The sequence below is a fragment of the Anastrepha ludens genome, chromosome 6 (genome assembly GCF_028408465.1).
Source record: "Anastrepha ludens isolate Willacy chromosome 6, idAnaLude1.1, whole genome shotgun sequence".
Classification (NCBI taxonomy): Eukaryota; Metazoa; Arthropoda; class Insecta; order Diptera; family Tephritidae; genus Anastrepha; species Anastrepha ludens.
Genome location: NC_071502.1, coordinates 78152201 through 78167572, shown reverse-complemented (window position 1 = coordinate 78167572; position 15372 = coordinate 78152201). Strand labels below are relative to the sequence as shown.

The 15372-nt window shown below is 38.2% G+C and overlaps 1 protein-coding gene across 1 annotated transcript in view; it reads right to left on the bottom strand.

Annotated features, from left to right (window-relative positions):
- Positions 1 to 15372, bottom strand: part of LOC128866017 (protein CBFA2T3) — a 115638-nt gene that overhangs the window by 21315 nt on the left and 78951 nt on the right. Inside the window, exon 2 of the mRNA XM_054106473.1 lies at positions 12029 to 12125. Within this exon, the coding sequence (XP_053962448.1) occupies positions 12029 to 12125 (97 nt within the window). The remainder of the gene's footprint in view (positions 1 to 12028; positions 12126 to 15372) is intronic.

The following is a 15372-nucleotide window of genomic DNA, read 5'->3' as shown; positions in this document are numbered from 1 at the left end:
ATCACTTAATGTGCACCATGAGCACGTCTACCAACTGGCATAGGAGAATTAAAATGTGCAAGGACTCGCTCCCACATTATCGCATTAAGTTCAGCGATCTCGATGCGAATGTTGTACTTCAGCTCTGGAGTCGCTGTTACCTTATTCACATTCGGAAAACCCCACAAAAAGTAGTCTAGTATAGTTAGATTAGATAAGTGGTCAGTTTATGTTACCATTACGTGCAACTCAGATCGCAATAATGCAATGTTTTTCCGTATTGTGTGACTTGTGGCACCATCCTGTTGACAATAAGGATCGTCTAAGTCTATTCCTTCAAGATCAGGCTACATAAAATCGTCATCTTCGAAGAAAAACGAGTCAATTATTCCCCCAGACTAAAACCCATACCAAACAGTACATTTCGAGGGGTTTCTTCTCCCCAGACGCGGAAATTTAGTTTGTTGACAAATCCACACAGTGGGAAATGGGCTTCTTCACTAATGATGATTTTCAAGGAACCAATTCACCAATTCATAATAGGTTTCAACCATTTTAGTGCGTTATTCTAGCGTTGCATAAAATAGAGTACCGTCTGGGAATTATTCACTAGTGACATCCGTTTTGAAAGACCCTTTATCTCACCTTCTTTAATGTAGGAACATGGTTTCTTAATTTAAACAAAATTGGAATGTTGATTAAAATAAATAAAGTTTGTAAAGATTGTAAACAGCGGAAAGCGCATTTGAGAGAACAGAGCTTTGAGGCTTACTGTATATTTTCCTGTCAAATTTGAAGATCGTTAATGAGCGTTCGCCGTAGCCGAATGGGTTGGTGCGTGATTACCATTCGGAATTCACAGAGAGAACGTTGGTTCGAGTCTCGGTGAAACAGCAAAATTAAGAAAAACATTTTTCTAATAGCGGTCGCCCCTCGGCAGGCAATGGCAAACCTTCGTGTGTATTTCTGCCGTGAAAAAGCTCCTCATAAAAATATCTGCCGTTCAGAATCGGCTTGAAACAGTAGGCCCCTCCATTTGTGGAACAACATCAAGACGCACACTACAAATAGGAAGAGGTGCTGGCCAAACACCCAAAAAGGGTGTACACGCCAAGAAAAGAGATAATCTGTATTGGCAATTATATTCACACAGAGGTACGCTCGTGCGAACATTCTAGAGTAACGGTGTTTTTATGTTTCTTCTTCCACCTTACATGCTTCACAGTTAGACTCATAAGCGAAGATTTTGTTAAACTTACAAATGCCCGACAAGAAAGCCTGTTACAATTTAAGAATAATTCCTGCTGAGTCCTAGAACAACTTTAAATCTACGGGAAGAAATATTGTGGACTTGCAAAAGAACGCGACTAGAAAGAAGAGAGTAGTCCTTTACAGTTTTTTCAACTATTCAACTATTTATAATATTATTTACCGCTCCCACTGTGTATCTAGGTATTATTGTGAATAGGGACGTCCTACAGAAGATGCAAACAATTCCAAAGTAGTTTAAAGGCTTTTTGGAAGATATAACGCGAGTGAGCAGAAGCTTCGAAAAATACTGATATGCGTTTATTTAGGAACAATTTTCTGAGGCACAGCTTTATAGTGATACATCAGCGGGTCAGCAATAGGCATTTCTAAGAAAAAGTATCAGGATCCCAAGATTTCGGTATTGGTAATATTTACCTGACTACCACTGTATATTTATGAGCTTGAACATATTAGAAATACTGACCATATTCAGATTGCAAAGCCTTGTTATTATCATCATCAATAGCCATCACCGTAATGGGTACTCGTACCTTTGCCATCGCCATCAAACCACAGTTTTACCACACTTTGCTTAATTCACATATGCGCATATGTACTTATACATATGTACTATATATTCACCAATGAGCACTGAAATTTCCCTGGCCGATTGCTTATCACTAATCCTCTGTTCGATGAGCGGTCAGTCAGCCTAGGAAGAGATAGTGATGATTTGGGTGAAAGCCCCTTTAGTAGCAGCCTCAGTCGCCCATGCAATCAACGTGTGTATGGACTCAGCTGTGCAAATTTTAGACAAACTAACGGCAAATGCAAACTTAACCGTATATCAATAAATGTATGTATGCACGTATGTATGTACATTCTTCTTCACCGGCAGGCTAACGTCAGCCTTTCATTTATAAAGGCCTCTCTAACATAACACACAAACTAGGCGATTCAGTTTGGTTTTAAACAAAAGTGCTTAGGCGACATTAGCTTGGGGCTTCTACAAATACAATAAATTGTAACGAAAGAGTTTTGTGAAGCAGCACAACTTGCTAGAATTTTGCTCAGTGCATTGCATAGTTTTTTGTGATGGTAGAAAGGTGGAGAAAGAAAAGTGCCCAACATCTTGTTTTAGAAAATATGTGAATTGTCATAAAAATTTTGCAAATACTTTTTGCCAGCAGATGGGACAAACAGTTGAATCACACATTCCCCATATGCACAAGCAAGTATGCATAGTGAACCAGACAGATCCACTATCAATAAACATATCTACATCTTTCCCATACGTAGACATATTAGGGTAGTTCACTTTTATTTCTTTTAATTGAATTATGGTTGAAGATACCGTTTTAATTCTTAATGATATAATTTTTGCAATTAATTGGTTGCATTTAAAAACAAAAGAAAATTAGTCAAATCTGGTCCGACCGTAGGCGAATGGACATATTTCCGCCAGAAAGAGCTTCTTACAGCTGTAGGTCCCTCCTTTTAGGGAGCTCGGCCAAACACTTAACAGATATATGAGCGTCAATTATATATGTATATACTGTGGGCAAAAGTAAGGTGAATTTGGTTGTAAAATGAAAAATCTTTATTTATTCTTGTAAATCAATTTCGTCCCCTTCAAAATAATCCCCCCACTTATGCCAACGATTTTTCCAATCCCCGAAACATGCCAAATAGTCCATTTCCGGTATAGCCATCAGCACCTTCTTCGATTCAGCTTTTATCTCCTCAATCGACTCGAAACGCGTTCCCCGGAGTGGTCTCTTGAGTTTTGGGAATAGCCAGAAGTCACACGGAGCCAGATGAGGCGAATACGGTGGTTGCGGAACGAGATGCTTGGAATTTTTGGCGAAATGGTCACGAAGAACGAGTGCAGTGCGAGGCGGTGCATTATCGTGATGTAAAAACAAAAAGTTGTTGGCCCATAATTCTGGTCTTTTTAGACGAATTGCTTCACGTAAACGACGCATAACGCTCAAATAATATTCCTTATTACACAGTTTGGCCAGGTGGAAGGAATTCATAGTGCGGCACACCACGAAAATCGTAAAAAACTGTCATCATGACCTTTATTTTTGAACGACTTTGACATACTCTTTTCGGTCTGGCCTCGCCTTTAGCACGATATTCGCTTGATTGGTCGGTTGTTTCAGGGTCGTAAGCATAAATCCAAGTCTCATCTCTCGTAATGATGCATTTGAGCTTGTCCTGATAGTCTGAAAGCATTGTTTCACACACATCAACGCGTCGACTTTTTTCCAAGAAATTGAGAGTTTTCGGTACCAAACGAGATTTGACTTTTCATAGGCCCAAATGGCCTTTCAAAATGGTTTTCACAGATCCTTCTGATATTACGATCATATCAGTAAGGTCTTTAACAGTCAACCGACGATTTTTGAGCACTAACTCCTTCACTTTATTGACGTGTTGGTCATCTGTTGACGTCGATGGTCGTCCGGAGCGCTCCAAGTCATCAACACGTTCTCGACCCTCTTTGAAGTCTTTGTACCACTTATAAACATTTTTCTGCGACATGGTCGAATCACCAAATGCCTTCTGCAACATGCTAAACGTTTCCGCAGCCGAAATTTCATTGCGCAAACAAAATTTGATGGCACTTCTCTGCTCAATCAAATCAGACATTGTAAAAATCGAAAAATTCACTCTTGGTCGTTTGGTAAACACAAGCGTAAATATATTACTGATAATGGCATTCACATGAAAGTTGGCCCAGATGTTATTAACAGTGCTACCAACTCACGAAACAAATAACTAGAGCGAAATTTTAATCCCGCGAAGTTTGACAAATAAATTCACCTTACTCTTTGCCCGTACATATATGTACATATATAGGTACATATGTATAGGCATAGTTTTTCTTTACTTTTTACTTTTTTTCTGAAGGAAAATCTTAGTTTTTATATTAATTACGCTGCATTTCAGTGTTAATCGATCACTGCTGATCCCCCATAGCGGAATGTGTGCTTTCATGAAACAGCAATATGATAGAAACAGTTTTTTTTTTCAAATAAAAGTTTTTTAATGAAAAGAATTTTTACCAAAAGCCATTCGCCATTCGGGGGTAGTATGAAGCAAAAAGTTCACCACAAATCGGAAGAAAAACTCGAACTTGTTTACACTTGAACTAAATATGAAAAATAAATCAATTATGGATTATTTAAGATGAAGTTTTTTGCAATTTGTGAAATAAGCTATTATATAAAAAAGTGAGAGACTTGAAGAGGATGGAACTTGAAATGCTGGAGCATTGATCTTATTTATTTTCATTTTAAAAAGTATGTTTAGCTTGGCACGAATATCATTCTTTAGATGTTTTGCTGAGATACACCTGCAATTTGTGGCGTGCGGCATTTGTGCTATGTACAAACCCATACGGCGGTCACCTGTTTCCCTTATTTTGTTAAAATTTAGAGAAGTTTTGAAAAAAATCATTTTCATCACACCAGAAGTGTATTGAGGCCCTTGTTCGATTGGAATGTTTTGCTCATAATAAGACCTAATGAAACATTTCAAGGAGTGGAAACTAAGAAATCAGAGAAGTAAACAGATTCCACCACTTTGTTGGTGCAGCCTAATGTTCATACTAAACCGACCCGGCATGCGATATTCACATCGAATTTTACGTACACTCGATATGATATCAGTAGGCCAAGGGTGCGCGTTGGACGAAATGAGAATGGACGAGAATGCACAAGTGCCGTCCCACAAATGAACAAATACGAGTACATATAAAACAAATGGGCAGTTGTGGCAAATATTTATACTTGATAAGGTCATTGAGTAGGAGGTGATTGGGACAAAAGTTGAACTGTTGGATGATGAAGAAGAAGCTTCTATTCATGCTGTTATTGTAATCTTTGTTTTAGACATTTTTTTCTTGTTGCTGCTGATGACGAAGCTTAGAATTGCCACAACGGTGGCAGCTGCTGCCTCGAGGTATGTATTTAGTTGAGCTGTGGGTGTGCAAAGTTTTGTGGTTGTTGCGGCACAACAACAATGTAAAAGTTGCTTACTAAACTTTTTCTATAGTAACATATTCCTCCTGTTCAATTTTTATTCTTCAGCACTGGAAATTTTTGTGCTCCTTTTTTCGTTGGCAACATTCAAAATTCCCAAAAAACTATCAAAATTTATGTTTGCTAATGGCATTGCAGCCATGGTGAATGGGTTAAACCGAATTGCTCAGCACTTTTATATATGTAGTATGTACATTGTACATATGTATGTACGAATGGGGAGCATCTGTGTTACTCTATGCTCTGCGCATATGTTACCCTTTGTTTGTATCGCACGAAAGTTGTTCAAAATTTACTGTGGCAGCAAATGCGGCAATGACCAACCTAACCAATTCCGTTTTGTGCAATTGTTACAGACGACATCCATTACATACATCCATATGACTATTTATAATCGCTAACAGCTGTTGGATTTATATCACTTTGCTAAACTAACTTTTTATTTAAATGAAGCCAAAATGTGTACCTCTGTTACATGAATTGTTTTTCATAATATTGTTTCTGAATTAGCTAAAATTGTTTGGCTCCATATTTCGTGCTTATGTTTAGGAGGAAGAACATCTGAAGGGTATGAGTTCGGAACCAACTTCAAGTTGTTAGATCAAACTTGTAGACAGTTTAATTACTTACTTACTATTAATAAAGGGTGGGCCATATAGCGTTTGCTTTTTGAACTACCTATTTTTTTGAGAATGGTAACACAAATGACATGTCAATGTGTTCATAATTTACTTAAAGGCTTGACATTTACGAAATGGGACGCAATACGCTTGAACAAAATTGGGAAATATTGAAAACCTATTTCCAAAGTGGTGAGTCTTCTTCTTCTTTTCTGATTTTCACATCAATGGCTGCGTCAATAAGCAAAATTGTCGGATTTGGGGCTCAGAAAATCCACACGTTACTGTAGAGAAGCAAATGCATCCACAACGAGTCACTGTTTGGTGCGGTTTTTGGTCTGGCGGCATCATCGGGCCATTTTTTTCGAAAATGAGCGAGGAGCCGCGGTTACAGTAAATGGCGAGCGTTACCGTGTCATGCTCAACGAGTTGTTTCCAAAAATTCAAGAGGATGGCATGAACGACATTTGGTTTCAACAGGACGGCGCAACTTGTCACACTGCCAAAGTTACATTCTAACTTTTGGCTACCGTTTTTGAGAACCGAATAATCAGCCGAAATTCCGAAATACCCTTTATAATGAATTGAAATAAGAACGAAGGAAAACAAGCAAGAGAGGAAAAAACCAACAACGATCCTATATAGTTAAAACGTTCTCGCGACAATCAATCCCCTTCAAACAAATCTGAACCCAATACTAATATCAAAAACAAAAAAATTAACACAGAACACCACACAAACAACCTTTCAAAAATACTGGCTTAGTGCACCAAATTCAACGAATATGATCGAACTTTTAGCTAAAGAAAACAACAGCGGGCTAGAAACAAGTAGCTAGATATATCACTAAACTCGAAATGCTCTCGCTGGTTGTTTTCCGGTTCGAAAGGGTTAAAAAGTTTGAAATTTTGATGCAATTTTTTTTAATCTTTCACGATTTTACACAAATTAAATTTTAAGTCATAAGATTGCTCTTATAGTACAAGCCATATTTTTATAAAAATAAACAAAAAAATTTAACAAAAAATAAATAGGTAGTCAAAACCTTGCAGTGCATCACGCTGCTATTTATTATCGTGAACACTTAACTGTACACATGAGAAATTCTCTGTTAGTTGAGTAGGCTGCCTTAACAAGTGGCACATAATAGTGAAAGAGAAAAACATTTTCTATCATTTATGTTTCACGCCAATTAAAGTTAAGTTATTACTTGAATTATTAGTTATTTCGTAAGAATATCCTACATTTACACTCGTAATATCTGATAATACTTCAGTATATACCAACCTAAAAGGGCGAAAGTCGAAGGGTGTAATATGTTAAATGTCCATCTGCGCTTAGGCGATTAATGAGCCATTCAAGAAGGAAATAAATCGCTGGATAATTGTTTATAAGTTAGAGTGTTCAATATCCGTGTTTAAAATGAGACTATGTGCGACCAATTTGAAGTACCTAACCTATTGATTGGTTTTCTTCTTTCATTTGCTGAATTGAATCCGTTGAATTTCGTCCCATTTTGCTGACGAAGCAGGCTCAAGAGAAACCCTTGAAAAAATATTAAAGACTTGCAAAAGTAGTGCGAGAAAACCAAAATATAATAATCTTTTCTTTTTTGGGGTCGCTATGTTAAGTAGCATTAAACATGAAAAGGCTTCACAGGCTTAAATTTACCAATGCTGAGATTGTCACTTATGTGCTTATTGCGCTAACAACCCACTTTTTCATCCCCTTCCTTGAATCACTCTATACAATTTTTTTGGTCGGTTAGTTCTTTGATGAGTGGGGTGAATGACGATGTTTTTCCGGTTCATGTGTTTGCTTAGAATTTGCATGACACAACTCACAAACAGCCATGGCAGACACCTGTTTGCTTTCCCAGCAATGCAGGATTGGAGTGTACTCGGCGAAGGCGACGAATGAAATAACTTCCACAATTCGGAATAGAACTCGTACAAAACTAATCTCTCCTCAGTTTGCATGATCTTTGTTGTTTATATTTTTGTTGTTACATGATTGTTATTTTTAGCGAAATTTCCATCATTATGCATACATACATACATAAAAATGTGTGTAAGTTGTATTTGCTATTATTAAGAAGGATTATTTTATTGTATTCATTTTTGTGTGTTTGATTTTCTTAAGCTTTGGAAGAGCATTCCGTCAGTCGGTGTTTTCCTTCTTTTATTTTCAGCCACAGGTCGTGTTATTTTAATATTTTCCCACAATTATAAATTTCACTTGAATGTTATTTGCTGACGTAATGTGTTATTTCACACGAAGATAGTTTGCCCACTTTTTTATTTGCTATTCTTGTAAGAATTCTCAAGCATTATTAGTATTCAAAGCGGGTAGTTGGCAGTTATGTGTATGCATACTTTATTTGTAAGTTCGAATTTATACAGTCCGCCTACCAAGGCGAATCTATTTAAAGGTGGTGTTGGTAAATCAGCTGAGTGGTTTTTTTGTTTTTGCTTTCGCCGTGTCCATGTGGCTGTCAGCTCAGATTGAAACAAGGCGAATTCATTATTTGATTTCTAGTTTCTCAATACTTTGCTCTGACAATCAAGCATAGAACATTGTTGTTGGTCTAGTGCTGCCACCTTTAATGAATGCGCCTTGCCGCCTACTTTCTGTGGAAGAGTATGACTATTGTTACTAAAACTGCTTGCTCAACCGATAGGAATACACATATTTTTCCTGTTCTGACAATAAAGTCGTTCTAAATGATTTGTGCTAGTACTAACTCCAGAGCGTGAAATGTTGCTAGCCACATTGCTTGTCAAATAAGAAGAAACGTAAAAATGAAAGTTGAACAAATTTCGCCCCAGAAGCGATTGGCATATTTTGACAGGAAAAGTATTTTTAAGCATAATAGTATAACTAATTGTATTCTTTTAACAGGTTGTACTACAGCATTACTACAGGTTTACTAGCATTTGGATATTTTTCGTTTTACCTCTATATGTACATATAGTAAATTACGGGGTTATACGCAGTTATGAAGCAAATAAAAGACGGGTTGTCAAGGATTTATCCTGAAGAAACTTCAGAATATTTTAATTTGCAAATTTTTGGCGGTTATAAAAGCATCCTTCAAGAACGTAACAAAATTTTTTATTTATGAAAATGTTGATTATAGAGCGCGCTGCAGGCGATTTCTGGAACCTCCTTTAAAAAAAGACGATTTACGGTGTACATCGTAACTCAGGATTGGATTATCTGAAATCAAAAAACCAAACAAATTTTGTTAATATATTAGATTATCTAGTAATTAATCGTTCGGCTAATCAAAATAGTGAATTTTCACAAAATGGCAGCTTTTAAAAGAAATGATTTCGATTTTTACGTTAAAATTTGGACGTAAATTGATTATAAAATGGAAAATAAGTATCAGATTTACAAAAGGAACGATTAATTACTAGAAAATGTATCTTTAAAGATTGACCGATCAAACAAGCCGTTTTCGAGATATCGTGTACACCGACTTGAAAAATGCCGTTTTGAAAAAAACACGTTTAAAGTTTCAATACCTACCTTAAAACGTGCCGAGGCATCTCTACATATTTAGGTATAACTCCGAAAGTATTGCTTAGATCTACTTCAAATTTCAATGAATATATGTACATTACAAAAATGCAATAAAAAAAATCGATTTTTTTGAAAGTCATAACTGCGTATAACCGCTTAAAACAACTCCAATTATTTATTTTTTTTTTGTTTTGTTTTTTTAAATTAAAACAATTTAGTTTGTGGAAAAAGAAATTTATTATTTTTGCCTAAATGGTTTAAAACTGCTTCATGGTCCATGTTTAGCTCCTGGGTGATGCTACGACTACTAACATGCCGGTCAACTTCTATTATTCCTGTGATTTTGCCGACATTCGCGACATTTTCTTTAACATCAAAAATGCCTGAACGGAATTGACGAAACCAAAATTGCCCATAATTAGCTGTTGCAATATCGGCAACATAAACACCATTCACAATTTCAGCGGCATGGCTTGCATTTTCGCCTTTATCAAAGAAAAACTGTAAAATTTTCTCTTTGTTGGCTTCCATTGTTAACCCCCTGAAACACGCAAAGCATTTTTTACTTCAAAAAAAAAAAAAAACTAAAAGAATATGTTTAGGTGAAATGTCACCTTGGCAACGAGCATAAACTGTAAATTGTTTCATCGATGCTTCACGAGATATCGATTCCTACAGCCATCTAACGAGAAAATCTTTTTCTTTTTTCCCAAACTAATATAAAATCAAAATCGAAATAAGTTCTTGTTCATTAATGTTTAACATTTATTTATTTATTAGAAATATAATTATGAACTTTAAATAATATATGAGTATTATGTTGCGAAAAGCACTAGTAGCTAAGACTATCGGTCTTAATATTTTATATCCTTGTATAGAGTGGGCCATGTAAAATTTGCTTTTTGAATCGGCTATAAAAAAAAACCTTATCTACAATATATTTTTTCAAACTCTTTTATTTTTATTTTGAAGACTGAACATTGTCATTTATGAATGAAAAATACTATCTTATCAGTAGGCCATTCGATCAACCCCATTTTTAAGCACATTTTCGATTGTTTGGACTCCAATTTCAGGAATGGCAACTTCGGTTTCGTGTTTTAAAGCATCAATCGTCTCTGGATGGTTTGCATAGCATTTGTCCTTAACGGCTCCCCACAAAAAATAGTCCAACGACCTTAAATCACAGCTCGGAGGCGGCCAATTGGTATCGGAATTTCGGCTGATTTTTCGGTTTTCAAAAACGGTAGCCAAAAGTTCGAGTGTAACTTTGGCAGTGGGACGTGTTGCACCGTCCTGTTGAAACCAAAGGTCGTCCATGTCATCCTCTTCAATTTTTGGAAACGACTCGTTGAGCATGTCACGGTAACGCTCGCCATTTACTGTAGCCGCGGCTCCTCGCTCATTTCCGATAAAAAATGGCCCGATGATGCCGCCAGACCAAAAACCGCACCAAACAGTGACTCGTTGTGGATGCATTTGCTTCTCTACAGTAACATGTGGATTTTTTCACCGATGTGAAAATCAGAAAAGAAGACTCCCCACTTTGGAAATAGGTTTTCAATATTTCCCAATTTTCTTCAAGCGTATAGCAGAGCCGCACTAGAGTTGTTGGAGCGCTTTGCCAATGTACTAAGTGTCAACGTGTGGAGTAGAACAGGAAAAGGTGTATGTTAAAAAATGTCGAAGCTTATACCAAATCTTAAATAATTACAGCCGGGGTGAACGAAGCTGACGTCGAAGCTCCTCCTAGACTGTCCATGCGTCAAAATGTTCTATAATATTCAAATTAACACACATACATATATAAATACATATTGACACAAAATATTGAGAAGATTTACTTACACGCTTTGCGAAGACGTTTCGCTTAAAAATGCCAAGTCTTCGGAGTATTCGAAATCAGGCACTTCACTCGCAAACGGACTGCCCGTTTTCGCTCAAAAAAGTATACATTTAAATCTCCGATCGATTTCGGTTGCATACGAGTATCTTTCATGGAATCAGTGGTATGCCCCAGAAAAGACAAATTTCCGATTCTTTTGATTTTTATAAAGTTCTATCTATTCTAGTTCTAATTATTCTACCCCAAATATCATATGAATCAAAGTTCCAAATTATGCAAGAATTATAAAAAATCGTCAAATTTTCATAAAGAAATTCGTCAAAAATCATAGTTTCAAAGTTTTAATTATAATAAAAAATGAGGACGTTATTTTATAGACTATTTTATTTTAATGTAATAAAGCACAGACAAATTTGAAATGGCTCGAAGTTTTCGTTGATTTAAAAAAAAAATCGTCAGAAAAGTTGTTGCTCATTTTCTCCACATAAAAAAATATGGTGCATTCAAGAACTCAAACACAAATTGCGCGGTATTAAACTGTTATTTAAGATCGCCACATCAAAAATAATTCAAATGAAAATGGATGAGTTACCGGGAAGGAGTAAACTCATTTCTCAATGATGTAGGGAAATATCTTTACCCAGCAGAAGGGCGCGGTCATGTAAAGGAGTACAAAATCGAAATTCCATAGCCGCAACCCGTGTTATATGTAAATTAAAAAAAAATTTGGTAAGTATTTATTTAATACCAACCTTTATTCCGTCGGCTAGGATTATTGGATGTTGCAGCCTCATAAGCGTCCTTATCTGTGATTTCTTCTTTAATTATTGTTTTGCCGTCAAGAGCCATCTGGAATGAAAATGATAAATGATGATAAATATCTACTTATTGCATCCTAAAAATATAAGAAGTTAAGCAAAAGTGTTTCTAAATTCACCCTTAAATATTTTGAATTCAAACTTTATTTATGTAAAAGTTTGCAGTGTCCTTTTTTGCAGTGTCCTTCATTCAACTTCAACCACAAACCAGACCAGTTTTTCTACAAATATTCTAGAATTAACATGAATATTTACATTAAAATGAGATGTTTCCAAATGTCGCCCTTGATCAAAGTCCCTCCAGTAGTTTTTGAATGCTGCACGCGCAACGACGAACCATCTGTTATCATTTCACTCGTATTTACTCCAACGAAATTTTGTTTTTTAGTCTTTTAAATCATTTTGAAATCATTGTGAAACTCTATACCTTAATAAGTGCTCGGAAAATATTTTTGTAGGACCTACAATTGTGTACAGTATTACATATTACTTTCGATTGATTCCCATATAAAAGGCCGAACTAAACCTACATAAAAAATAAGACGCTATTCGTAATAAAACTTAAAATATTTTAAGGATGCGAATCATCTCTTGATGCGGGGTTACCTACCACGGTTGATGAATTTAGTTCACACCAGCAATGACCGCACAGGAACATTTACCACGTGTAGTTATAATGGTGAGCGTAGTCCAGCAAGAGTGGAAGAGGTCATTGCGACAATTTCAACTTTCAAAGCGGTGGAGAAAATTACGGATGTGGACGCGGTTAAAGGAATGATAATGCTACTTCAGGGTGATGCTGCAGAATGGTGGCGTGCCATTAAGGAGCAAGTCGTTGATTTTGCAGACGTTACATGTAGACTGCGCGAAAGTTTTTCGCCTTCAAAACCGACCTGGTTTGATTTAAAGCAACAAAAGAGGGAACCGGCGGACACATTTGTTCAGAAGAAGCGAGCTTTATTTTCGCAACTAGATGTCGTCCCTGCCGAAGCAGAACAACTAGACATGCTGTTTGGTATGGTGCACGCACAAATCCGGGAAAGAGTAAGCCGACGGAAGATATCATCTTATGAAGATTTGCTCAGCGAGGCTCGAGAAGCCTAACTTTTTTTAATTGAACGTAGGAGTAGAAACTCCGATCAAACTGCAAAGAGTGTTAACAGTGAAGTGGCATTACGTTGCAATTTTTGTCGAAAGAAAGGTCACACGCCGGAAAACTGTTTCAAAAAACAAAAGGCCGATACTCTAACCCCAGACAGAAAGCTGCAGCCGTCACTATTTAATGATCTAATTTACAATATCTCAAACTATGATGACACCGATTTTACGAGGCTTTATTCCATAGACTTCAAAATACTAAAATCTACTGATGGTAAGGACTTGAATCAGGAGCAGAAAAGACATGCTCGACAGCGTACTTCATAATCACGCAGAAGCGTTTGGCAAAATCGACAAACCGACTCCATATGCAGAGCACAAAATTGATACGAGTGATCACGAACCTATTTTTAGTCCACCTTATCGACTCTCTTTTCTGAAAACCCTTAAAACAGATGCCAGTGCATACGCACTAGGTGCAGCTTTACTCCACGGGGAGGGGAAAAATGAGCATCCCAATCCTCTCCAGTCTTTGAAGAAGTGTGGCCGACCAAGGAAAAGCGGTAACCAGTAGATGTTGGCTTGTGCTCGGGACGAGTTCCTCACTCCAAAGGGGGAGACTGTAGCATACTTATATTTTATAAATTTATTTATTTATTTATTTATTATGATTGGAGGATGGTTCCATGTGTAGAAGTCCACGCAAGTGGGGAAAGTTACTGATCGCCATTCACTTGGGAGTGGCCAGGACGATTCTTCTACATATGGTTCAAGCAGCTCACAACGTCCGGGATTAGCCCACGTATCCTCTGGTTAGCTTCCGAACACCCATTCGGGAGTGAGCTAACGTGAGAAGGCGCAGCATCCCAGCATAGCTGGTTGTGCGCTGGGTTTGGGACCCGCCACTTAAAAAGCCCCCCAATGAAAACAGCAACAAAGCCTCGGATGAGAACTTCCAACACTGATGACGACCCCTGCAAACGAAATAAGGAATACGATTTGAGGGCATGCACCTGGAATGTCCGGTCCCTTAATGGGGAAGGTGCCTCTGCCCGGCTGGTTGATGTCCTCGTGAGAGTAAAGGCTGACATCACTGCCATCCAAGAGATGCGATGGACGGGGCAAGGTAAGAAAAACCTAGGACCTTGCGATGTCTACTACAGCTGCCATGTAAAGGAGCGCAAATTCGGTGTCGGATTTGTTGTGGGAGAGAGACTTCGTCGCCAAGTACTGTCGTTCACACCGGTGGACGAGCGTCTCGCAATAATCCGCATCAAAGCGCGATTTTTTAACATCTCGCTAATTTGCGCCCACGCCCCGACGGAAGAGAAGGACGATGCGACCAAGGATTCTTTCTATGAGCGCTTGGAACGTGCCTATGAGCGCTGCCCCCGCCACGACATAAAAATCGTGCTTGGCGACTTCAACGCCAGGGTGGGCAAGGAGGGAATTTTTGGTCCCACAGTCGGAAAATTCAGCCTGCACAACGAAACATCCGGCAACGGACAGAGGCTGATCGACTTCGCCGGGGCCCGAAACATGGTAGTCTGCAGCACCAGATTCCAGCATAAAAAGATACACCAAGCTACCTGGCTGTCCCCTGATCGAAAAACGCGAAACCAGATCGATCATGTTGTGATAGATGGAAGACACGCTTCTAGAGTATTAGATGTACGTACGATCCGAGGAGCCAACATCGACTAGGATCATTACCTTGTTGCAGCCAAATTGCGCACACTCCTCTGTGCAGCAAAAAACGTACATCTACCTACGCAAAGAATGTTCAACATCGAAACGCTGCAATCACAACAGACAGCCAGAAGATTCGCCACTCGACTCTCACTCCTGCTCTCGGAGAGCACTGCCCAACACACCGGCATGCGCGAGCAATGGAGCAACATTTCTCGTTCCCTACGTACCGCCGCCGAAGAAGAAATCGGATTCTGGCGAGCCCGAAAAAACAATTGGTACGACGAGGAATGTCATGCTGCCGCCGAAAGAAAAGATGTCGCCTACAGAGCCACGCTGCGATCGGGCGCAACGCGAGCCATGTGGGATCGCTACAAGAGAGCTGAAAAAGGAAGAGAGACGTATTATCCGACAGAAGAAACGAGAGGCCGAAATACGTGAGTGCGAGGAGCTTGAGATGCTGGCCAATAGGAACAACGCCCGAAAATTCT